This window comes from Tauraco erythrolophus, chromosome 5, assembly GCF_009769465.1.
Source record: "Tauraco erythrolophus isolate bTauEry1 chromosome 5, bTauEry1.pri, whole genome shotgun sequence".
Classification (NCBI taxonomy): Eukaryota; Metazoa; Chordata; class Aves; order Musophagiformes; family Musophagidae; genus Tauraco; species Tauraco erythrolophus.
This window is the reverse complement of record NC_141469.1, coordinates 5,388,384-5,413,993: the sequence shown is the minus strand read 5'-3', so window position 1 is coordinate 5,413,993 and position 25,610 is coordinate 5,388,384. Positions and strand designations below refer to the sequence as shown.

Sequence of the window (25,610 nt, the reverse complement as noted above, 5' to 3'; positions counted from 1 at the left end):
TTTATACATATAAATGTTCCCAAGTACAATCATGTTAAAAACTACCAGTAAACCAGGCTTTCTCTAATAAGCCTGTAATGTTTTTAGGGTAGTATTAATAAAATTAGGTATCCTGAAGGTAGGCTTTTCAGTCCATATTTCAATTCTACAAAAATAGCCTGAAGTGCTGAGAGCTCACAGACCCTATCTTGGTACATCCATACACTGGAAAACCAAGACATTTTTATTTATTTAGATGCTTTAATATAAATGGGATACCCAGATTTGAAAGTAGTGTTACCCTTAGCGTATCCTGTGGATTGTATTTTCTTTGTTTACTCTACAGTCACTCACAGTTTCAACCAGTTGGAAAAGCAGCTCTCTATGAAATCTCAGAGGTGGAGGACTTGGCTCTTTTTCCCATTACCAAGATTGTGAAATACAGGCGTTTAGAAAATTAATGCTACATATAAAAATGCATGGTTACTTAAAAAACTAAATGAAAGAATAGTTAGGGCAATCAGGAAATTTTTGCAAAGCTCAGGGAAAAGTATAATTTCTAATCTATTAAAATTCCTCTTGGCATTGCTAAAGGAAAAAAATTAGAGCAAGATACCTATTAATATGTTATTTAGAATTAAGAAGGTGATTTGGAAGAAAAAGCAAGGTCTAATTAAAAATCTCTATCAAAAATAAGCTACTAACTTCAGACTGAAGCCAGGCGTTTTGCTAAAATGTTGCTGAGTGTTTGAGGGTATTTTTGGTTTGCTTACCTGCTTCTTTGAAGCAATCGCAGATTTTAAGTCTTCTGCCTACTGAGTAAATAAACTTGCTTTTTGATATTTTCCATGTTCTCCACCACTTGAAGAAGGCATCTCATCATCAAAGAAACAGTCTGAAAATTAACAGTGCATTTTCAGGATTAATGAAGCACATGAACCTGAAAATATTAAAACCAAATGAATTTTAAACAAAATGAAAATGCAAAACTTAGATTATTTAATTTACCTTTCCTGTGTGTGCTTTTATTTACTGAGCACTGTCATCTACACAGTGTCTATCATGAATTTCCACATCATTCCTTTTTATAGAACTTTTTCCTGATCCTAATTTAATTTTTATAAGCCTCTTACTGTTTTGATTTTCCGCATACTCCTTTACTGTTCATCAAGAATCTGTATGATTGCTAATTGTATATTTGGTATTGTTTTCCTTTAAAAAAAAAGGGAGAACAGAGATTGTTACATATTTATACAAAGCACTAGAAATGAAATCCACATCTATCTAAATCCATACATGGATTAATGAGTCAGTGTCTTAAAAACATGAAGTACTGCAACTCACATTAAAAAAAAATAGAATCACGGCAATGTACTATTCTGACACACATTTGCAAAAGCCAGTTAAGAATTTGAATGATTACATGCCCCCAAAAAATTGTCAAGGCCTGTCATGTTTTCAGTATAAGCTGAACATACCATTCCTGTTAGGCGTTAAGTGACAATATACGGCTGGTAGGAGCAAACTATTACTACAGAGCCCTGCACCCAAACTGTATGTTAATTAATGTTAATGAATTTAAACAAATCCTTCAGATAGGTAATACATTATAGTAAAAAAATTTAGATAGACATTTCAGTCTTACAAGTTGAGAAAGAGGAAAGATATGGAGAATAGTCTTACGAAAACTAAACTGGATAAATAACAGAGAACCTGTGGAGTGGAAAGAAACCAAACCATGAAAAACATTTACGTACGAAAGACGTGGTACCTTAAATAGAAGTGGAGAAATCCAGACAGATCATCAGGCATTAGACACTGCAAAATTTCTGTAATGCCGAAACAATGGAGCACTTCCAATTTACATAGGGTTTTGTGCCCCAAATCCTCTATGCTGACATGAGGAGTGGAACATACACACGGCTAGTCACTGGTCTGCTTTCCGTTCTTATTTCTACCACTGACTGGAGGTATGACGTCTTCAAGTCACTTCAGATCTCTCTGCCATGGTTTTTACAGGACTAAATGGGGAACAATCATTTTTAACTTTCTCATCTGGCTATTTGAGATTTTATTACTGTGCTTTGAGGACAACAGATGAAAATCATTGTAGAAATCTATAGGAATATTTTTGCTACATATAAACATTAAATGAAAATTAAAATTAGAATCCTCATACCCAAGCTGCACATCTATAATCTCTTCTAGGAAAGTTATGCTTAAAAATCGAAAGGGACAGAAAAGGACAATCTCATAGATACGAAAGAATAGAAATTGATGTTCTAAGAATGCTCAGGCTGTGAAAGTGTGGAAATGGTATGTTTAAGTCACTCCATAGCCTCAGCTGAGACTGAAGTTGTTGTGAAACCACATCACATGACACGACACAACATGAGCTGCATTGTCAGCCACCAGCAGCAGCTCTGGAGGCAGTCCCATCTGCCATTCCACAAGTTGTATATGCAACACTTGAGCTCTTCCTGCTAACTCCGAGGCTCTTCCACTTGCTTGTCCTTGACTGGGTGTTTGTTATGTTCCCACAGGGGTGTTGCCAAGGCGTGGAGCCAGGCTTACTTTGGAGAAGGCTCGGGCCCTGTGCTGCTGGATGAAGTGCGGTGCACGGGGAATGAACTATCCATAGAACAGTGTCCGAAAAGCTCCTGGCGAGAACACAACTGCGGCCACCATGAAGATGCTGGCGTTTCCTGTACACCTCTTACAGGTACTTCAGTTGCCAATACTCACACAGGAAAACAATGACAATGCAGAGTTCCCAGCTCTGGAAAGAGCATGTCTAAAGGTTGCAGATGCACAGAACCCCACAGTAATGAAGTGTTCTGGCAGTATCAAAACGAACGGGCTGGTGGCTATGGAAATTCTGCAGGTACAGAAAATCTCACTGCTCAACACAAAGCCGTGGTTCCTCAGCAACATACCAACTGCCACTTACTGTGTGGGGCATGCCTTAGCTGTGTATCCCATCTATCACGGCAGCCAGCATTTCGGCATGAAAGCAATGGCAAACGACAGAAGACACGGAGAGAAACATAAGGTGTATGTGCAGTGAAATCACGTAATTAGAGTCTGCTCCTGCAGGCTTGGCATGGAACGAGGGCTCGGGGGATCAGTGTCTCGTGCACTTGAGCAACTGCCTAACGCGACACTGCACAGCCGACCGGGCGCCTCAGGGCGTTCATCAGCACTGGATTTCGTAGTCGAATATTCTGATCAGGTGCAGCGAACGCAATGCTATTGATTTTGTTTTAGAACAATAATGGGAGCTAAGAAAAAACTGATTCTTGTTTTTGTTTTTCCTTACTTGTGAACGACACAGATGGTGCATTAAGACTAACAAGTGGGAAAGGCAGTCGTGAGGGACGCCTGGAGGTCTATTATACCGGGCAGTGGGGCACAATCTGCGATGATGGGTGGACAGAGCTGAACACCCAGGTGGTTTGCCGGCAGCTGGGATTTAAGTAAGATTACTCGATATTAGATACCTGACTCTGACTTGACAATGATGACAAACATTTACATGAACCCTACGTTATTCAAGAGTTTGTTTTTTTAATATTACCTGAGTGCTTCACAGAAACTACTGAGTTGAAATCCATTAAAGCCTGCTTCCCTCAGTCTCAAAGAGATATTTATGGCTTCACTTTAGGAGGAGGAAGGGTTGTGATTCAGCAGTCTTTATTCACTGAGTTCCTCCCAATCAGCTTTTTGGCTAACTGAGATCAGTGCATATGCTACAGACAAAAACTGATTTCTTGTATTGTATTTTGCCTATAAAAGTTTGATTTTTCAAAATCTTAGCTTGTCGAACAGTCATTAAAAATCACAGACATTTTCAAGGTATAAGTCCTTCTGGATCTAGCTCAGAAAACCCCACAGTCTGGCCCTGGAACAACATTATGTATTGAAAAGCATATTTTAGAAAAAATCCCATTACAGTTTCATGCATTCACTCTTCACTACTTTTCTTACTGACTGTGGCTACAAAGATAAATTCTCACTCAGTGATTGTCATCTTGCCTTTGGATTATAACAGCTCACATTCAGAAAATAATTTGGTCTCATTTTTCCCCAGACTGTGACATTTAAATGTATATATAATACTAAGAATATGCTTTAAGTCTTAAAGTCAGTGAGACAACCGTATGTGTAGTTGAAGGGAGGCTTTAATCCAAGGTGTTACATTTTCAAGTTTGTATTAATGTAACAGTAATTCCTTAAAAAAACATTACCAAAGCAGCAGCGTACAGTGCTCTCACTCCACTTAATGCTAACTGAACCCGCTCTGTCATGGTTGACACTATTTACTGTTACTACTTGAGAAACCTTTATTACTTCAGAAGTAATTTACTTCCTTTCTAGTACTCACGTATCACATACCCTCTGATGACTGCAGACCAAAACGTGACATATACGTGTGTGTTACCAGGTATGGAAAAAGTGCATCTGAGAGCTACTCAGAAGGAAGCCCTGGGCCCATCTGGCTGGATGATGTCAGCTGCTCAGGGAAGGAGACAAACCTTCTGCAATGCTCAAGGAGAGAGTGGGGACAGCACGACTGCAACCATCAGGAGGATGTCAGGCTTGTTTGCTACCCAGATAACGACAGCCATAAACTCTCAGTTGGTAAGGCACCTCTTGGTGAACTCGCAGTATGAATACTGCGGTAGGTGCAGATCTGAGCCAAGCACAGTATACTTAAGGATGCTCAAAAATAGTAGTGTTTGGCAGATGAGTGCAAAGAAGGAACAGGAAGGAAAAAAAGCTCACCTTCCTCCTGAAGATCATAGGAAGTTATCAAGCTTTGTTTAAAGGAACATAAACAGCCAAAACATTTAAAGATCAACACAAATTTGTGAGGGAACGAAGTCTGATTCCAGAGATCTTGTTCTCTCCATCTTCACCAGATTTTAGACCTATTCAGCACTTCCTAATGGTATAATGCATTTCACTCGGCACTCTCCAAGTTCTAAGTAACTGCCTTGTGCTATTGAACGTTGGAGACGTACCGGAGCACTGAGGAACATAAATCAATAGCATGTTCTCCTATTGCCTTACATTCAGATAATATGAAAAAAGAGAGATGGGGAAAGAGGGAAGTTCAGAGATAGCAAGAAGAAAGTGTGAGAAGCATGAAATTATTTCTGTATTACTGTTGCCTATCATCTATACTGTGCCTGGGTGAACGGGCTCCACTTGCTGACCAGGACAGAACGTTACTACAAACACAGATCAAAGAGCCAGTTTCAATGTCAAAAAGCCTTCAAACTTGTGTGACAGAAGAATAAAAAAAAAAAAACAGATAAGAAAATAAATAAGAGAAAAACACTAATTACATAGTGACATTGTAGAACAAAATATATACCAATGAATTCTAAAGATTGCTAAATCCATATGTAGATAATTAAACACAAATCCTGGCTATCAGATATGCACAGTAAAAATTAACAGGGGAACAATAGGTTGCTCTGCAATTCTGAAAAACAGTTTCATTTTCAAAATTTGCTACATATAAAGTTTGTAGCTTGTCAGGAGGTAGCCTTTTACAAAATTGTTGCCAATATTCTTTAGTTTACCCAAGCATATTTTAGTCAATTTTGAAATTAGAATTATTATTATTATTATTAATTAGAATTATTAGAATCTAACTAGTAGAGTTAGATTCACAGCTTCTACTGGAATCTAATGGATTGTGTGCCTGAGTGCCTGAAGTTTCTGGAAATTACAGACTGAAGGTCTATCCTGCAAACTAAGACATGGATATTACTGCATGACATTGCTACCTGTTTTAACAACAATCAGCACTTCCATATGTACTTTTCTAGTCTCTCCCTCTTTACAGTCTTTTTCTTTACAGCCTCTTGACCTCTCACAATTCAATGAATGTTTTATGTTGCAGTACAGTTCCATTATGCGTAGATGATGTCAAATCATATTAGGTAGAAAGAATTTTCTCAGACCAAAAATAACAGGAATTCAAATCATGACTGCTGTCTTTACAGATGCAAACCATCTGTGCTGCTTTGCTCAAATTCCTATAAAACATAATCTTAGCTGAACGAGGTCTGGTTCAGTTAAATGCATCCATATGGTAACATTCTCACATCCCCCATTACCAGCAAGTTAGATTAATTTTGTGCTCATAAATATATTTTTTTTCAAAAACACAGGAAGATGAGATAACAATAAAATATATTGTTATCAATATATATTTTTATATATAATATATAAATATATATTATATATATACTAATATAAATATCAGTATATTTATAACAATATACTGTATCATTAATATACCATGCCTCTAGCTAGGTAATATAATTTTAACTTAAATCATATTCTTCCAGAATTAACACATCATTTCAGCAAGCAAATGAAGACAGTGTATCTGACATTTCCTACAAGATTTCTGATGGGAAACTGGATAAAGACTCTATTGTTACCATCTATTTCCCAGCATTTGAAAAAGCCTTTTTCCTCCCTGTAAGGATTAATTCAGTGGAAAAATATATAAGGAATTACTAGATGATACGACTTGAGGAAATAGAGACATAAAGGAACAGTAAAAATGAGATAAAATACACTACACACTTGTTTAGTATGTAAGATCATGACAATGTAGCTGAATAGAAAGCTGATGGAGCTAATTCATCTAACTGTCCAGACAGCATGAACTCCAGTATAAACAATATGCTTTAGATGACATTTGAAGCAAACAGACTTTAATTTTGTTTTCAAATATTTGCTCTTTAAATTAATGAATTAGGCCAGATTTAACTAGCTCTGATCGAAAGAAAGGCTTGGTATACAGAAGTTATTCATAGCCTAGATTAATCTGAATTAAATACTGCTTTATTTAAGAGTATAATGAAGTAATTTCTCATCCTTACAGACTTAGAAAAGATTAGGAACAGGTTAGAAGAATGAGAAACAGTCTTTCCAATTATTCTAAAAAGAAACTCTCATCAGTGCATTAAGGACTATCAAGTATGACATCCTAAAAGATTTAGAAGGTGATTCTCACTTAAGCATTATAAAGAGGCCTCAGAGGAATTCAGAACCATTTTAAGGCTACTTTCTTTGCTTGTATGCTCTGAAGGAGTTAACAATTCAAAATCTAACTACAGGCCAAGCACTGAACGAACCATGATTCATTAAGTCTGACTAATCCCCATAAGTGTGATTTTGTATGAAGAACGTATCTGAATAAGCAATCAATTTAAATTGCTAGAAGAATCATCAAGCATAAGTCTAGAATAACATGCTGTAGAACATTCTGCTGTCACACAAAATACGCTACAGAACAGCGTGCCTAATGGTAAATATAACTGAAGCTCAACACAATGCTGCACTTTTTTGCTGAGACGGTGGTTAAGAGGAGTGGTAGCAACCAGCTTGAGAATGGATTTGTGAACTGAGATATAGTTAAAATCATCCATAAAGTTTCTGCAAGGAACGTGTCCAGCTTTTGTGGGTATCATATCAAAGATACCTCAGGTGTCTCGTGCCTTTAGGGGAAGAATTTTTCTCTGCCTGTTGTGGTCAAATTCTGAGCTATGTCACATATTTGTATGAAATCAAGGAACCAGATGAACTCTGAAGCTCCAAATTCAGTAGTATTTCATATTTGTCTTGTAATGTGTACAAACTGCTTCCTTTTGCCAGACAGGAAAAATACGACTACTTTAACAGCTGGTATTAGCTTGTTGAACGTAAACATCAGTTGACTCTATATACTGAACGTGATGAAAATGACTTGAAGTACTAGTTCTTGCTTCTGTTGTTGAGCTGACAGCAGTAATTTATTCCCAGGTCCTCCCATCAGGCTGATGGATGGCGAGAATAAGAAGGAAGGACGTGTAGAGATTTTTATCAATGGCCAGTGGGGCACAATTTGTGATGATGGATGGTCTGATAAGGATGCAGCTGTAGTCTGTCGACAGCTTGGCTACAAGTAAGAAAATTCATTAAGCTGTTTCTCAAGTTATCTGTTTGCTGAATCTAAAAATGTTAAGTTTCTGCAACCAAATACCACCAACGTATGACTGATAACATAATATATTCCTTTTAAAACTTGTCTGTTTGGCATTCTTTTAGAAAAGTGTGTTTATACTGTTCAGATAAGAAGTAGTAGGCTATGTCTTCAAAAAGGAGTATTCATTAAGTAGCATAATTGGGAAAAGGAATTTTAATATTCAAAGGCATTATCACAGTCTGTCTGGCAACTGAAAGGCAAATTAATGCTAGTTATTAAGTAATTTTTAAGAAGTTAAATATTCCAAATTACTGAGCTATTGACTAATAACTGTATTTTATTTGTCACTTACAGTGCTACATATCTGTATGGTATAAACATATTAAAACAAATTTTTATTTTGCCTTTTTTTTTACATTTGCACTATTGTAACTGAGAAGAGAATTTGATTTGGTGCATCTACTCTGTGGTCTTTGCCACTGGGGCTGTTCTTAATTTACTTCTTTGATCTTCAGTTTTCAGATTTCTAAACCTTTTTTAAGAGCGTGGAATTTCTACTTTGGAAAAAATGAGGGAAACTAATACTAACATCTAGAATAGCACAGATGATTACGTATTCTGTGAACTATGTAGATTCTCTGTTTTGTTTGTGGCTTTGTGTCCGAGCCCTGTGTTTCGCCATACTTAAGTGACAATTTTCATTTGTGTAACAATTTTTATATTGAGTCATCTTTAGTCAACACAGAAAAACTTAAGGTACCTAAATTCTACTGCTTTGATGTAACAGTATACATAGAAAAACCCTGGGAAATTTAAAATGCCTTTTTCGTAGCAGAGAAAATACAAATATTCAGAACCCAGACTAGGTTTACCACAGTTTACTGAAATTGTCTGGAATTTAGGTAAAAATCCATGGGTAATGGTTGTATTGTTTCAAAAAGCTCCTGGTCTGTTTTCACTGGAATGTATAATTTTGCGTATTGTTAATATTTATGTTTTGTGAACCTTAGTGATGACTTTGAAATCCTGATAGGGTCTAACATAACTGTTATATTTTAAAATTAAATATAGCAGCATGTCAGTGTCCACTGTCACAAAGCGTGGGTATGATTCCTGCAGATTCAGATGTACGCACACCAGCTGCTGAATTCCTAGTTTCAAAGGTTTTTTCCTTCATTTACTGATCTGGCTTGACTCGATGTACCTTGGAGATTGATAAAACTGTTACACAAAGGATTATTGCTTTGGCCTGCATGACAGCAATTTGAATAAGCTTTATTTAATATAGGAATAGACCTGACAAGACAAAAGCACCCTCTAATTAAAACCACCACAATGTATCTGTGTCACTTTTGATCTAAGTCGCTTAATCAGGCTTACATCACTCAAAAGCAATTTTTTTCTAGACACCTAAGAGCAGTAAAGATATAACTACTATAGGGCAGACCTATAAATAGCAGAGCTAACACGAGCTGAAAAATATATACAGAACACTAGTGAAATACAACAGGAAACTAGTGAAATGTCTTCTCTGAGCGTAAGGAAATCTGAGCTTAAGAAATACAAATCGTATTATCTGTTTGCTGTATCTAACAGTGTAAAGTTTGTGCTACCAAATATCACCAAATTACATTTGAACATGTAATATATGCCTTTTAAAGACCATCTGGTATTCGTTTAGCAAAGCATATCTATAAGTAGTGGTAGACTATGGTTTCAAAACTAAAAAATTATCTCCCACTGAATCATTCATTTTGTCTGCTTCAACCTCAGCCTCTCTGGCCTTTTGTATGCCTCCCTCAGACGACCAAACTCAACCACTTATCCCCACCTTCTGTTTTTAAATCTCTTCAAGGACAGACAGTTGGCTGGATTCTCAATTTGTGTCATGTCAGAATGGGAGGTTAAGATTATAGGATACAACGGAGCACATGTTTCCTGAAGGATTAGGATAGACACATTTTAGAAATCTAAAATTAGGTTCCAGAAACTGGGAGAGCTTGTCGGAAACGCTGGATTTTGGTGACCCTATGTCTAGACAGTTGCATTCCACAAACCTGACTATGTTGTTATGTGCACTGATGAGCTGGAATTGTGTCTGGGCCTAGGAGTTCATGCACAGATCCTTTTGCTGAAGTTCCAATTATATTCAGTGGTGACTTGACTGTACAAAAGCAAGGCTGGGGCTTCTGGGTTCGTGCACCTGAGCTTAAGGGGTGATAAATGTTCTTTCTTTAGAAATAAACACATCATATCCTTTCCCCGGGAGGAATTCAAAAAGCACCTAATACTAAAGTTGACATCAGTTTTCATTAAGACTGATCACAGCACTAAACAGTATCATTCAACTCCCTTTACAATGCTATATTTAATTCTCAGGTCTTTCCTACTGGGAAATTATATTGCTTGGGAAAAAAAAAATCACACATTTATTATTGTTAATGGGGAAAAGACTGCCTTAAAAGGAAGACTTGTGTAAGCGAGTAAACACTGAGAAAATGGACTGAGTTTTTCCTGCATATTTTATTCATATTGTCAATGCTTATCTGTACATTTGTTTTCCAAAATCCTGCTTTGGAACATTCTCAGCCATTTACTAGGGCTCATTCTGAGACTGAAATAAGAAAATCCCTGAGTTGGCAAAATCACTAGGTTCAAAGAAATACTAGTATTAAATATGTCTCATTAAGCCAGTTTATCAATTCAATGGTTAATGTTAGAAAAACATAAAGAACATTAGATAACAGCCCTACTAATTGGCTAAAGCCAGTCATGAAATCCTAATTAATAGCACTCTAATCAAAGTATATTTGTAGCAAGATAAACACTAAGAGAACATACACCTTTTCTGAAGTACTATCTACTATGTGATTTGGTTTAACATAGGAAAGTATTTTGACAGAATGAGTAAAGAGGACAAGACAGTTTTAGAAGCTCTTGCATTTTAGTGAATTAAGTGGCCCAGTAAAACGGGACTCCTTTCATTTAGGACAGGCTTATCAGAATGCTTAGGCACATGCACACACACAGAACAAATAAACAAAATCCTGCCATCAGTGCTCAAAAAATTACCTCCTACAGGAAAGAAAAAGTTCTAGGGTAGTTGGCCATCTGTACTAATCAGCTGGATCTCCTGATTAACAGTACTATGAATAATGGCACTACTCATCTGAAGAGCTCAGCATGTTACTGTGTATGGCCTTGGGTCTGGGAAAAGCCAGGGAATAAGACCTGAAGGTGTTCTTCTCTCTAGGGACAGATCTCAGCAAGCAAAAAGGTTGTTTCTCTGATGGTCATCTGGGCATAAATAGTTGGCTTTGGAAAGCAGCAATTCAGGAAGACGTACACCCTTTGTTAAGGGTGGACTAAACCAGTTGTAAGAGCACATTCCAGCACGTAACACATAAGACTTAACACATCTACATTTAGAAATGTCCAAATTATATGTAAGCTGCACTCCTTGCTCTAGAACATCACAATTTTTACATTTGTTTGCTGCTGGTAGATGTTCTATTTAAACAGTGGAGTTTTTTGTTTTGTTTTTTTTTTTAAGAGTGAGTATGACACACCTTTCATAGCAATTCCCAGCAAACTGAGAGATTACTGATGCACAGTAAGAGAGAGTTTTCCTATGAAGTTATGAAGACCCTCCGCAGTCCGAGTCCCACGATTCAGTTCATGTCAGTGCATGAGTGCAATCCATACACACTAAGTTCCCTCTTTCATCTTTGTCTCTCTACATCCCTTTTCACATAAAATATTTACATATGCGACCTCATAGATGTCAGAGTATTCTTTGAGATTTATCTGGTAAGCCAACGGAGGCAGTGCTCTTATTAAGTAGCCAGTAAGAGTCTGCAGAGACAATTCTGTACTAAACTTCTCTGGGAAAGGTTAAGAATGCTGTGATGATTCACAACAAAGAAGTTTTCAATATCCTGAGGAACTTTAGAGCAATGCCCTAAAGCAGAAACTTTGTTTTTTGACACAGAGATACCAAAACCAGGTTTCACAACGAGTGCCTGTACTGTCTCACTATTCTGTAATAGCACACACGGACATATCAGCTGCCCACAGGCATCGGAGAGTTGGGCATTTTTTGTAGTTATCTGTAATTGGAGTTATCATTCAAAAAAGAAAAATATTTGGAGCAGTAGGAGACGCATTGCTTGTGACTGACAAGTTACATCATACTAAACTCATTAGGCAAAGACTGTTCTATACTGGTTCCAAAGTCATCTAAGGCTTTGGATTATCTGGTAAATATACGCTAGCCATGGAAATTAAAAATGTGTAAGTACACTTGACCTTGTGGTATCATCTCTGTCAGATGATTTAGATGCTTCTCTCTCCCAGCTTTTTACAATTCGCGCATTCTAACCGATGTTCTCTACTTAGAAAACCTGCCCGCTTACCCTTCAATATGTGGTAAAAAAATCCAAACATGCAAGGCTTTCTGTGTGCAAGTCTGAAAAAGGAGGAAGCTTCTATGTGTTACTTTCATGTTTCATTTACATGGATGTGGGCTGGATTCTTTGAGTTTTGATCCAGCCACACTTCTAGTACGACAAAGCTTTGAAAATGGTAAGGCAAATCAAAATTCCCTCTCAACAGAAAATCTTTAGCTGATGAAGGGACATAAAAATCTTTATGCCATTCTCATCTATCTTCCCCAACACTGCGTCTATTAAAATAGATGTAAAAAGAGATGTAAAGGGAAAGAAATACTTTCTTGCCTAATACATTTTCATTGTTAAACTCCCCTTCCCTACTCCAGCATATCATTGTACATACGGGTACTCTTTTGTATACATAGAAATACTGTCCTTTACATTAGGCAATTATAATATATCCTTTATAATGGAAACCTATGATTTAGTGCAGCATTTTAGTTATCTAGAATTCAGTATGTTTTTATCACAATAAAATATCAGTGAATTGCTCTTAATCGATAGGTAAACTTGTAGTTCAGACATTCCTAGAGGCGGCTGTGGCTTCCTGCCCCACTTCCCTCTATAGCTGCTCGGGTGGTCTCCCACTCATAATTCTTTCTGACTTTTAAACCATATACAACAAAGCATGTCTATATATTAAGAAGCATTATCTTCAGTAATTAAAAGTAGTAATGTATCACAAAAGTTACCAAATTAGATGCTTTCATGCACAATTCATGTTGGCTTTTATTGTGTTTGTTCACCCACTCCCTTATTGGGGAAAAAAGTTCATCGTTCCAAAGAGGTCATTCACACAACCGACACGGCAGTCACTGCTGAAGCAGCATTGCACTACAGACAAGCTGCAGGGATCGGGATGTCAAACCCTAATAAAATGTCACGAGGTTTGACAATTATCCTTATACAAGCACAGGATTATCATAGTGACCTCTGTAAAGTGCCTTGAGGTCTATGTTCGGAAAAGCTACACGAGCACTAAGTACGGGGTTCCTTCCAGGAAAAGGTGGGTGCTGAGACTGAACTGGGTTCAGTCTTTCTCCAGTTACATATTACCGGTTTAGAATTCAGCTGTGGGGTGCACTTTAGAAATGGCATGATAACAATGTACGTTAATAACTATTAACAACTAATAGATCTGTAAATCATAGCTCCTACTACACCGCAAGTACACTGTATTTAACTGGCCCATCTTTCTGAGGGAATCAGACTAGAACAAATTATTTTTAGCACTCACAGATGCTGATTTTATACGAGGATTAAAGAGATTATGAAAAAGCAGCTTTCACATATCTTGCTTTTATAGATATTTGTAATGCTGTTACAATGTAAAATACTTTGCATAGTGCCTTCTAACTAGATACATAAAGCACTTGTTAAACATTAATGAACTGTATAATTTTGTTACAGTTATTTTTTTTCTACTTAACAGAGTAACAGAGGCAATGAGAAGAAAAGTTGCCATCAAGTGAGTCGGTGACAGGACTTGGAATAAAACTTCAATGTCTTTCACTACTCACTCTGAAATACTTCGGCTATTCCACGCGTGGAATAATTTGTCAGAATATTTAACTAAAAAACTATATGCTCTGTTTCCAGAGGTCCCGCCAGAGCAAGGACAATGGCATATTTCGGAGAGGGCAAAGGCCCGATCCATGTGGATAACGTGAAATGTACAGGAAACGAGAGATCCTTGGCAGACTGCATTAAGCAGGACATCGGGAGGCACAACTGCCGTCACAGCGAGGACGCGGGGGTCATCTGTGACCACCTAAGCAAGAAGGGCCCTGGGAACAGCAGCAAAGGTGAAGCCCTGTTGTGAGTGGCAGACCCACAGGTTTGGAAGGGGAACTGTCACGGTAGGAAGAAACGGACGTAAACAATCCCCCTCACAGAGGAAACAGTTATACCAAAAGAATCAGAGGAACAGAAGCGGTAGGAAATCCTCTCTGCTTACACTGCATGATCTTATTGGCGTGCCAGCTGCGCAAAGGAATCAAAAAGACTGTTCAGATGATATAGGGTATTTGTCTACCGTAGTTTACAGCAGTCATCTTTCTTAAGTTGCATGAGGGACATGAAAACGCAAAAACCTAGACAGCTACTTTCAGCTTTTCAAGGTACAGGTGATCTTCAGCTGAGGACTGAGACCTATGTGGCATGCCAAGCTCTGCTTCCACTTACGTGAAGTAAGGAAGAACCCTATTAAAAAATCCAACACTTGAGAAGCAGAGCACAAATGTGTGAATTGCTCTGTGATCACAGTAAAAAGATCTCAGATGAAAAGAATTTCTAAACCTGAGAGAATTCAGTGTATTTTCCCTGAGCAAAATTTGGTTGTTAAAAACTACCATGAAACACAGAATAACTTCAGCATTCGTGGGGTTTTTTTTACTTAACTGTCATCAAAGATTGGCTGCTTTTCATTTTGAGTTTAATGCTGTCTACATCTCCCTTTCTGGCTTAGATTCTCTTGCTTCGGTTTGTGGATTGAGGTTACTACATCGTCGACAAAAGCGAATAATTGGTGGGAAGAATTCTTTACGGTAAATATTTGGTGAAGACAAGTAATTTTGAATAGAAAGCTGCTAAGACATGTATTTGCCATAAGCCGTTTGCCTAATTTATGGTTTTATTGTAAGTTTGTTGTTTGTTTTTCTTTTCGTTTGCCATGAGGTAATATACTCAAATATACTCAGAAACATACTCAAAGCAAATTTGGCAGGAAATTAAAAAATAGTCATTGATAAATATTTGCAGCATTAGTTGAAAATCTGTTTATGCTTACAGGTTTAGTCTTTGATTGGGTTAAACCTCTTACTTTCAAACTAGCTATGTCACTTTTTCAAAGGACATGTTGGTGTGAGGATGTGAGCTATAAGCAGAGAGCTATGAATATAACACAAGGTTTTAAATGCTACCTACACCGAAAAAAAGGCCCGAGTATGATTGGCTGCCTAAGACCCGATTTTCCTGCACAAAATAAGCCTTGACGATAACACAGCTATAAAACTACACTTTTGTTTGTTAACACTTTTTTCTTAGCCTTTAATGACATGTTTGCATTTAATTAATAAAACCAGATTAACTGAATACTAATACTACTAAATGCTACATCAGGAAGTATAGGCTTCATTCTTAACAGTTGTGAGTAACCACAAAAATTTATATTCACAGAATCTTAAGAAAGGGCTTGTAAATAATACAGTTTCATTACATTTCATTGTGCAATCTATTTCAAAGTACGTGCACAGCATCAATCAATCCATTTCAAAACAGCCACTGCCTAAGTGGAGGAGCTTCAAAGAACAGTAACAAGTGGGAGCTCAGAAAAACATTTAAATGCAGTCAGACAGAGCAAAGTAGGATTAGTTACCTTAGTAAAAAGACAAATGAAAACAATAAATAATGCATTGTACAGAAAAAGAAGACTGAGAATTAATGTCTCGTAATAGGTGTACAAAGAACACTGGATGAAATGAAATGGTGACAAATAATGGATTGCACAATTAAGTCAGAGAAAGAAACTTGATCTCTTAATAAATAAGCACAGGGACATTAGATGAAGCAAAAGGGTGAGAGAAATCCAATAGTGCACTTAGAAATGCCTCAAAATCGAGAAAACATAGGAACGCTATCAGAAAAGGACTCATTAAGTTCAGAGTATAAGTCATTAAGACAAAGAACTTGACAAAGTTCAAAAAGGAACTGGATACTTATATACATACAAGGAAATCCTAACATGTCCAAATTACCCTATTTGGAAAGACATAGTAAATTCCATCTGCCAAAACTAAAAAAGTCTACATTGTTTTATGCTTTATGGGAAGTAAATTCCTCAACCTTACTTTAAAACATTTGGCACTGGCAACTCTGACATAGGATGCTGGACCAGATGATTCTGGGCAGCTCTTGTACTCCAGCTTACCTATTGACAGTAGTCAGGAAACACCTAAGCCTGCCTGTTGCTTATTCCTGGATGTTGCTGTTGCTTACAGGTGCATCTCTCTCCCTTTCCCTTCTCTCTGATTCCATACTTTGCTAATCTATTAAACTGATGAAAAATAATCCGTTCGGTCTTCATATGCCCGCAAACACGTATCTCAGATCTACTATACAAAACCCATGATCACAGGCTGAAAAAGGGCGTTAATATCTTACTCGTGGTTTCTACAGTTGCTTTAGACCTCTTGGTTTAGATATTAACGCAGACAGGAAAGGATGCTGGGTTAAGTTTTTCAAGAAATTCCCTTCTTTCCCCTCTCCAGTTGACAGGAAATTTCTGGTTTGTTGACTTGGACAGTATTTGGCGAGGAACCCGTAGAATGTATTTTTGGCACAATAAATACAATCTGAGAAGGGAAAATTAAAATAATTGACAGCGGGGGAAAGCGCTCAGCATGCTGGATGCCCAAACAGTTCATAAAGTAATCCTGACCATTGTTAAATGCAATTCTCAATGCTGCAGGAATATAGAGGTATTCTCGACTGTTATTCAATAAATAACAGTGTTTGCAAGCTATGTCAGTGAAGGAAACTAAATAGGATTTACATTCGAGGTAACTGACAAGCTTCCTTATTTTCCCATTGTGGTACCCTGGACACAATGTCTTATGTCCTCTGCAGGGGCGGCTGGCCATGGCAGGTTGCACTCCGACTGAAATCTTCTCATGGTGATGGAAGACTCTTGTGTGGTGCTACTCTCATCAGCAGCTGCTGGGTCCTCACTGCTGCACACTGCTTTAAAAGGTAGCTCTCTCTTCCATAGTAAAGTGTGTTTTCAAACTATTTTGTTATTCTAGGTATAGGCAAAAACGTGCCAGTTCAAGCCCACTGAAAATTGTTCCAAAGAGGTGGCCTTTGGTTTTAAAAAACCCTACCAACCAACCTCCTTTCCCTCCGAATAAAAACAAACAAAAAACCCTAATACACTGAAATTATTCTGGGTGTCATCATTCGTGAGATTTATATTCACATGAAAAAATATAGACAATACTTGTGACATTTTAACACAGCTTTCTGTTCCAACAAAACTGGAGCTTATGGTTTTCAGGTTATAGTGAAGACAACTAAGCAAACATCAAACAGGGACTGTAATATTTCAGGTTATTTTTGGTAATGACAGATATCGGCAGTGACAAGACATTTTTACTGTAACACTGCAGTGACTAGATGAACTAGTGCCCCGAAACCCAGTTTAGGGTAAAGCACTATTATGCATTTTGCTGAGTCTAACAGGAAAGTCAGTCTGCTGGATGCTAGTGAGACTGAGCTGTTCTGCTCATTCTTCACAAATTGGTTGTTCTACTCTGTTATCTTACAGTACCTGAAGAATTGTCTTTTGCAGCCATCTAAACAAAGGTCCTATCCCCTTTAACAAAGAAATTATTATACTGGTATAATTCTCTGACACTGGCATCTAATAAAACTACGCCTTTCCACATGTTTAGCAACTGGTTTGCAACTTAAACTCCCTTGTAAATCACATTTGATTTACTTGGTCTAATGACTTCTGCAATTCTCAGTACTGAGCTATTATTTAGCTTTTTTAAGTGTCTTGTCCCATTTTTGCAGAGGCAGATATTCTGTTACTGATAACTCTCCTATGCAGTTTTTTTGATACCCCCTCCAGTAATTCTACCATCAGGAATTCACTGCTGATGAAGCTACTGTAGTATAAAAGCATTAACTTGCGCAGTAAGGAAGCTGGTCTAGTATTTAAAGCTTTCAACAGCAATTATTTCATTGGAATCCTTACAAAAGATGGCAGGATGGCTGGAATAAAAGCATAGAAGAATGGCATAGCAGTTTCGAGGATATTTGCTAGAATTTGCTCAAGTGGGCTGCAAATGTTTTAACTCCAGAATTTGAGCCTTTCCTTTTGCATGCCAATAACTAGAAAGAAGAGTCAACTTTTACTCGACTGGGAAGTGTTACCTTTGCTTAGCGTCAAACGCCCATCTTTTCATTTTCATGTTTCATGAAAATCACTAAGGACTTCTTGGTAATATTTCAAGCTGAAATGGTCAAAACCGATACCATTTCTGCCTACTTCTAATGATGTCCCAGTTGTGTCTGCAAAACTATGAAAGCACTTCAGTTCCTACCATCAAAATTTATAGAAAACGGCTTCCTGTTCCCCTGCGATTACTAAGGACGCGACTTAGAGAAAGCCTTTGATTACAGGCTTGAAAACAAAGCAGTCCTTTCTGTTATTTTACCTCAAAGATCCTCTTCAAGGAAAGAAAAAGGGAGGTCACAGGAAGCCTGTTCTGTTTTCTGTGTGCACTGTGATACTTGTAGACTAGTGCAGTCACTCAGGAGCCTGTTACAGGCCACCCTCAAACCATGACACGTGGTCTCAGGGACCCAAGTAGTGTTTTGCCCCCGGTGTTGCATTTAAAACTGTGCAAGCTGGACCTAAGTGTGCAACCCCGACAGCCTGCGGATGCACGACTGTTTACTGTAAGAGAGAGAAGGGACATTCAGCTCTAAGCTGACATTGGACAGACTGGGCTGAACTTCCTGATCATCTCAGAGTGATTCTAAGGGGCCAGGTTTCCAAGAGCTATCTATAGATCAAGCGCCTTCTTCACATATTTTCCACGGACAGAGAAGAGAAAGGCCAGGATACCATTTCTCATATCCTGGATATTGGAACGCTGCTTAAGTAACAAAAGTGGTCTCATTTGTACTATGGATAAAAATTAAATACAATTTTATGCATGATGATTAGAATTGTTCACCAGTAGTATGGCAGCATTACTTGTTTCTGTAATTTCACAGAAACATAATTTAAGATCAGAAATTGTTTGAAGCTATTTTTCCCTTTATAACCCATCCATCTTATCAGCAATTTTTATCCTGATTGGTTTTGACAGCTATAAGGAATTTGCAGGTCTATACATAAAAAAAAGAGTTAACTTTGGATAATCAGAAATGTGAGGTATAGAAAAAATGGAAATTATAATGACCATGATGTCATTTTAGGAAATACTGTGTTACTTGAACATTGTACTTTTCTAAAAATATAACTCTCATTTAAGTGCTTCTTTAGGCATTCCTGAATGCCCATGTGTACTTCAACATGGTCCTGATAATTTTGTTTTGACAACTAGGGACCCTGAGGCACAGTGGAACCAAATACCTGGTAAGACACCAGAAACCAAAGTAGACATCAGAATTAAAGTTCAGTTTTCTAAAATTCAGCATGAATGGTGAGATGAATTAAGGTGAGCCTTCGATGTCAGTACATTATTTGACTGGCAGCAGCACGATATTAGCATGGTGGCTGATTACCAATCCACCCTCCAGCTGGCTGGGAAAGAAACCTTCTAGGAGGTGCTAAGGTTAATGTTGCCAGGTTGCACTAGAGCTTAGAGGCATGCCCAGCCCAGCCATCCAACAGAGGGTAATACCCTGAAAGCAACATCATTTTCCACCCATGAAGCACTCCCAGACTCCTCCTCTGCCTCCACTCTTCAAATGTGATGTGTGTGTGGTGGTTCTCTGCCATTTCATAGGTGACTTCTAGGTGAGGAAGACTTGACACCCCTGAGCTAGACTACTTTGCCTTTTTTATGTACTGATGCTCTCTGACTGTATTTCCACATTTGGCAAATACCAGCCACTGCAGGGGGAAAATATAATTGTCTACAGATGAAAAAAATCTGTTTAAGCCTTATGTGTCTGAATGTGCACAGAAACATGGGAAATCTGTGCAAAGACTGCTCATTAAGCTTCTCCCTAGAAGCACTGTAGCTATTAAAGTTTCATACATTTGCATGAGAAGCAACACTTCTCATTCTATGAAATGTTTAAAATCAGTACTTTTAATTAAGATAATGTTTCCTGGATCTCTTCTCTTCATTATTCTGCTATAAATGACTATCATCCATAACCCAGAAAAACAGCAGGAACCTATTAAAGGGAACACTGTTCCTTTTGTCAAAATCAAGGATGTAATATTAAATAGAAGCAGCAACTTTTCTACTGTACTATCTGATATATGGCTGACAGGAGAGCACTTGTTATCACTAGTAATAAACAACTTTCCTTCATGCTTAGGCTGATGAATCAAAATAACCAATTAAAAATCAAGTTCATTCAATTATTAAATCAGTTTAGGAAGGGTGTTCATTTCTCATCTGGATTACCAACACCTAATACATTTGTGATTCTGTAGTACTCTGACTTCCATGAGGTTTAAAAATAAAAGATGAAAAAAACACACAACCCCCTCCCCGCTTCAAATCACAATACAAATACCACACGGCGTAAATGATAAATCCTGTAATTGATGCTGCGGATAAGGTCTATAAACAAAAATGCAGAGGTACTCATTATATTAAAAAAAAAAACATTAAGAAGAAAGATTTATACCATGTAAAATTACCTTTCTCTACTTGAGAGCCAGACTTCCATTGCACCACTGATGACAGACATCTGCAAAGTACTGTGACTGTGTCTGTTTATATATACAAAACCTGTCTGTCAAGGTGCACAACAGTTAACTTAAATGGGCAAATATTTATTGAAAGTACAAAAGCTTTCATAATCCAGAAACTATCAGCACAGCTGTAATATGTGGCTTGTTGCACAGAGCCAAAACTGTGTCTATAAATTGTAAGAGAGTATTTTCAGTGACCTTTTGGAAACGTTTTTGGCAGATTATGCCAGGCGAATATATATTTAACGCTAATGACCTTGCACATTTGTATTCTAATATGACACTCAGACGTGTACCAAAAATCGTTAAAATATTACTTTCAAACATTCAAAGATTGTATCTAGCAATACATTCTAGGGTACAGAATCCTATTTATGACAGCTTTTAAAGGCCACGAGATCAACGGTTATGAACAATCGCTGTAGTAAAAATTATGAAACTATTTGATATTGCTTAAGTGGCAAAGAAAATCGCATAATTTTACTCAACTTACTGGGCTGAGTGGCTGCATCACTGAGATTCTTAAGTGGAACGTCATCATCGCAGTTGTGAAATTCAAGCAGAAGAATGTACCTGAGATGTCAGGAACAAAAGCAACACTTCCATTTACTTTCTTGGGAGTTTTGCATGTAAGTTAGAGTAATTCAAATGAAAATTAAAAAGCCATTTTACTGCAGTAGTAACTAAAGTACTTTCTGTGCCAGCTTCCTTTTCTCCTTTACTCTAAGGAGAAGAGATCCTACCAAACTGACTGATCTATCAGCCAAGATTGATTGTAATCTGATACTGCACCCCCTGACCATGCAGCCACCTGCCTCTACACCGGGCCCGTGCACTTCAGAGAGGGGCACACGAGCGTGCAAAACGTCCAATGGTTGAGTGTTTCACTGCTCTATTTCACCAGTCTCACCGAGGACCAACGCATCGCTTAGCTGACACAAAACCAGCTACCAGGGTCTGTACGTCTGGTTTGCCCAGTGGACTCAAACTGCTTTATATACCAGAGCAGCTTTCTGTCAAACAGTCATCGCGGGCACTTCCATGAAAAAGATGGCCAAAGTGAGCAATACGCTTGCCCTCGATTTGGTAGTTTTTCTTGCTGCAACCAATTCCAAAATCTTTAAACTGTAGTTCTAGGAAATACACTGCCTATGAGGTTACGTAGCCTCCACGTCAAGAGACAAATGACCATTTAGTATATATAAATACTGAACTGCAGATGCAACTTTCTGCAGAGCACAATTCAGGAATTAATTTCCCTACTAATATTTCCCGTAACTAGAGAAATAAAAAATACTTTCCCCCCTAATTTGTATATTTATATCAAAATATGTTTCTAACTTTGAATGCTATGGTTTTGCCAAAGCATTTCTGGAAATTTTTGCACATGGGCCAGGAAATTTTGCTTTCAAGACTATCTACATGTAAAGATGCTAAATTAGACTCTGAATTATAGTTTGTAAAAATTATCAGAAGCAATTCTGGGCAAATATATAAAACCTACTCAGTACAAATTGGTAGTAAAATGTACCAAGCAATTATTGTAAAGATGAACAACTTATTCCTAAAAAAGTCACTTTTGCAGAAATAATACAAGAAGAAAGCTGCCCTAAGGAATGCCTGTACTATTGAGTACTAGTACTAGAAACTAGTTAAGACCTAACAGCATTTCTTACTCTGAAGAATCTCCTTAAGGGCAGCAAAAATAAAAGCAGTTTATCAGGTGCCAATCCTACTTCCATGAACTTTATCATTTATTTTATCAGGAAAAGACACAACTGTGAAGTCTTAGCGAGCTTTTAAAACTGGAAAAAACACAAAAGATGATATGGAAATGAGAACATGAGATATAGTGCAAGAGAAACCAAGATTCAACTATTTGTTTTTTGAAAAAGCTTACAAAGAAATACCTCTGTTCTAGAAACGTCAGGGGACTCGAGTCAGAACACCTGGGAGCCAGGATTCATGCTTCTGCCTTTTCTGATGTTCTTTTCCTATTCGTGCTCTCATTTCTTAATAGAAAATTCCTAATGAAAATTAATTCAGTGACAAGTTATAAAAAACTAGCACTTCTGTAGTCAAAACAGAAAGATAAGTCATGTGGCACATGCAAATAAGAGGTGTTTTCTTAAATATCTTTGAGATAAACATACTGATCCACAAATTAAAAAAGCTCTTCAGCTATTTTTTTCAGGGAAAAAATAAGTAATGTATTTGGTAGAATAAACAATTTCATTTTTCTCAGTTTTCCCTCTGAGACTAAAATCAGTACCAATACTTACTTTAACACCTCTGTAAACTTTAAAAAATCTGCAACAGTTGCATCTCTTCACTTTCAGCTGCTATAGAATTTTTATTTGCAACTGCAACGAAAATGCAGTACCTGGAGAGTATTTCGTACAGACTGCTATGGAGGAGGACTTGGAAAGAGATTTGTGGTAGACAAGTTACTTCATTTTTCCTATATAGAAGGTCATCTTCAGATGAACAGATGTTTGGTCACAGCCTGCAACCCTCTCTCCTTACGAGCCTAGAAGTGAATTTTTTCTCACAGAAGACCTCAAGGAGATGTGCAGAATCTGACAAAGAAAGCTCTTCAGGCAACCAGGAATGCAACCCACAATTAGAAGAAATATTCAGTGGTACAGTTTTGGATTGTTCAGAAGAAACCTGTAACGTTCCTGCTTTGTCTGCTGCTCCTCAAGCAAGCTTTAGTAAGCTATGCAGACCAGCACAGTGCTGGAGGGTATAAAAAGAACAGGTATGGGTTAGGAGGTGACGGAACACTGTAGGGTATTTTCTGCACGTGTATTACAAATTTCCTGTTGAAGGCTACGAGGGAAAGGGAGGGTCAAAGGAAAAATATTTGCATTAGCTTAGCCAGATTTTAAAATAAACAAATGGACCCAATAGTACTCCTTTGTTTGCATTTTCCTGAGAAGGGTTGTGTCCCATAATCCCAAAATCTCCAAAGGCATGCACAGAAAATTGTTATTTCAGCCACATTAACCATCTGTCAGGTATTTACCGTTTAGCCTATGATGTGAAAGAAATGGGGGTCACATTAGATGCAAAACAAGTCTAAGATTTACGGGCCTTCTGTCACTTTGACAATAGGTGCTTGTGACGCACTTATGCTTTGTTCTCCTTATTATGACTTCAGTCAACGTAAGAGGATTTTATCAAGTTATCTAAGCCGCCAGAATTTCTCAATTTTTCTGTTTTCAGTAATTTTTTGGAGCATCACAATGATGTTAGTGCTCAGGTTTTCATTACAATTACTGGTGGTTTCTGTTATCCTTAGTAAACACATCTATAATGCACACCTTGCTTGCACCTTTGAAACAAGCGCCAGTCATGGCAGATGGCCCTAAGAAGCCTTGCCTGTGAGAACATACAAAACCGAACACAGCCCAACCTGAAACTTCAAGAGAAGTTCTTTGATATTCTTTAGAACCTTTTGAGAAAGCCATTTTGCTCTTTAAGAAAAACCTTTTGGTTTGTTATTTATGAGCAATAAAGACTCTGATCAAATCTTAGGATTTGCACACTTAGGATCTGACTTTGCACGAGCCAGCCCTGTTTGTTTTCCCTTCGATCTTAGGTACGGCAACAACACTCAGAGCTACGCTGTGCGAGTTGGAGACTATCACACACTGGTACCAGAAGAGTACGAGGAAGAAATCGGAGTCCAACAAATTGTGATGCATAAGGAGTACAGGCCCGACAGCAGCGACTACGACATTGCATTGGTGAGGCTACAGGGGCCAGAGGAGCAGTGTGCCAGATTCAGTACCCACGTCTTACCTGCTTGCTTGCCACTAAGGAGAGAGAGGCCGCAGAAGACTGCTCCCAACTGTTATATCACTGGATGGGGTGACACAGGTAAAAACGTTTTAATGATTTCCATCCACTGATCTTGTTATCTGAGACTGCTTGTTTTAGAAAACAAACAAACAAAACAACAACAAAAACTACCCCAAACCCTCAAATACCTAAAATAAGCAAATTCTCAAAATGGAACAATTTTGCCCTGTTTATATAGGGGAATATTTTCTCTCCTAATCCTTAACCAGGAACACCACCACTTTGTTTCCTGAATTTAGTTTGTTTGAAACCACGTCACTCTGAATCACAGAACCAGTCAGTAAAATGGCCTCATTAAGACTGACAAACATGAATGAAAAGCTTGTGTGTTGCCAGCACACCCCGCGCGGTAGCTTATCACCCCCTGCCTCAGAACATAACTAACCGCTCTAACATATCTCAGGTTTTTAAGATAAGTACAATGAATATTCTAGAGAGGTTCTTTAAATTACACTACTTCAATAGAAAAATGCATAGAAAATATACATGTAATAGAATTTCAAACAACGTTTTTAGTCTGTCTTGTTACCACTGACATTTTCGATCAGCAGTTAGATTTAAAATAGAGAACATCTTGCCAAAATTTACAAAAGCCACAATGCAATCTGCTATCCAGGCTTCTCGAATAAACTATTCAGTCACTTTTTAGGTCAGTACAAGATTCTTCCTCTTCAAAAGTCTTTGTCCTTTAGATGTTTTACAAACTAATAGCCGTGTTTTACTTTCATGTTTTTGTGGTGCTGAATACAGCGCAAGTCAGCAACCACACTTGAGTCTTTGTTCCACTGACTCATTCAAACTGGCAAGGAGACAAGGCAGCAAGGACCAGTTCTTCCTCTTCACGTGCACTAATCTGCGTGCACAGATGTCT

The 25,610-nt window shown here is 37.8% G+C and overlaps 1 protein-coding gene across 1 annotated transcript in view; it reads left to right on the top strand.

Annotated features, from left to right (window-relative positions):
- PRSS12 (serine protease 12) overlaps positions 1–25,610 on the top strand; it is a 42,371-nt gene that overhangs the window by 15,817 nt on the left and 944 nt on the right. The window contains exons 5-12 of the mRNA XM_086611788.1: positions 2,523–2,701; positions 3,314–3,455; positions 4,424–4,620; positions 7,810–7,951; positions 14,023–14,228; positions 14,891–14,969; positions 17,050–17,172; positions 24,477–24,757. Coding sequence (XP_086467914.1) covers positions 2,523–2,701; positions 3,314–3,455; positions 4,424–4,620; positions 7,810–7,951; positions 14,023–14,228; positions 14,891–14,969; positions 17,050–17,172; positions 24,477–24,757 — 1,349 coding nt within the window. The remainder of the gene's footprint in view (positions 1–2,522; positions 2,702–3,313; positions 3,456–4,423; positions 4,621–7,809; positions 7,952–14,022; positions 14,229–14,890; positions 14,970–17,049; positions 17,173–24,476; positions 24,758–25,610) is intronic.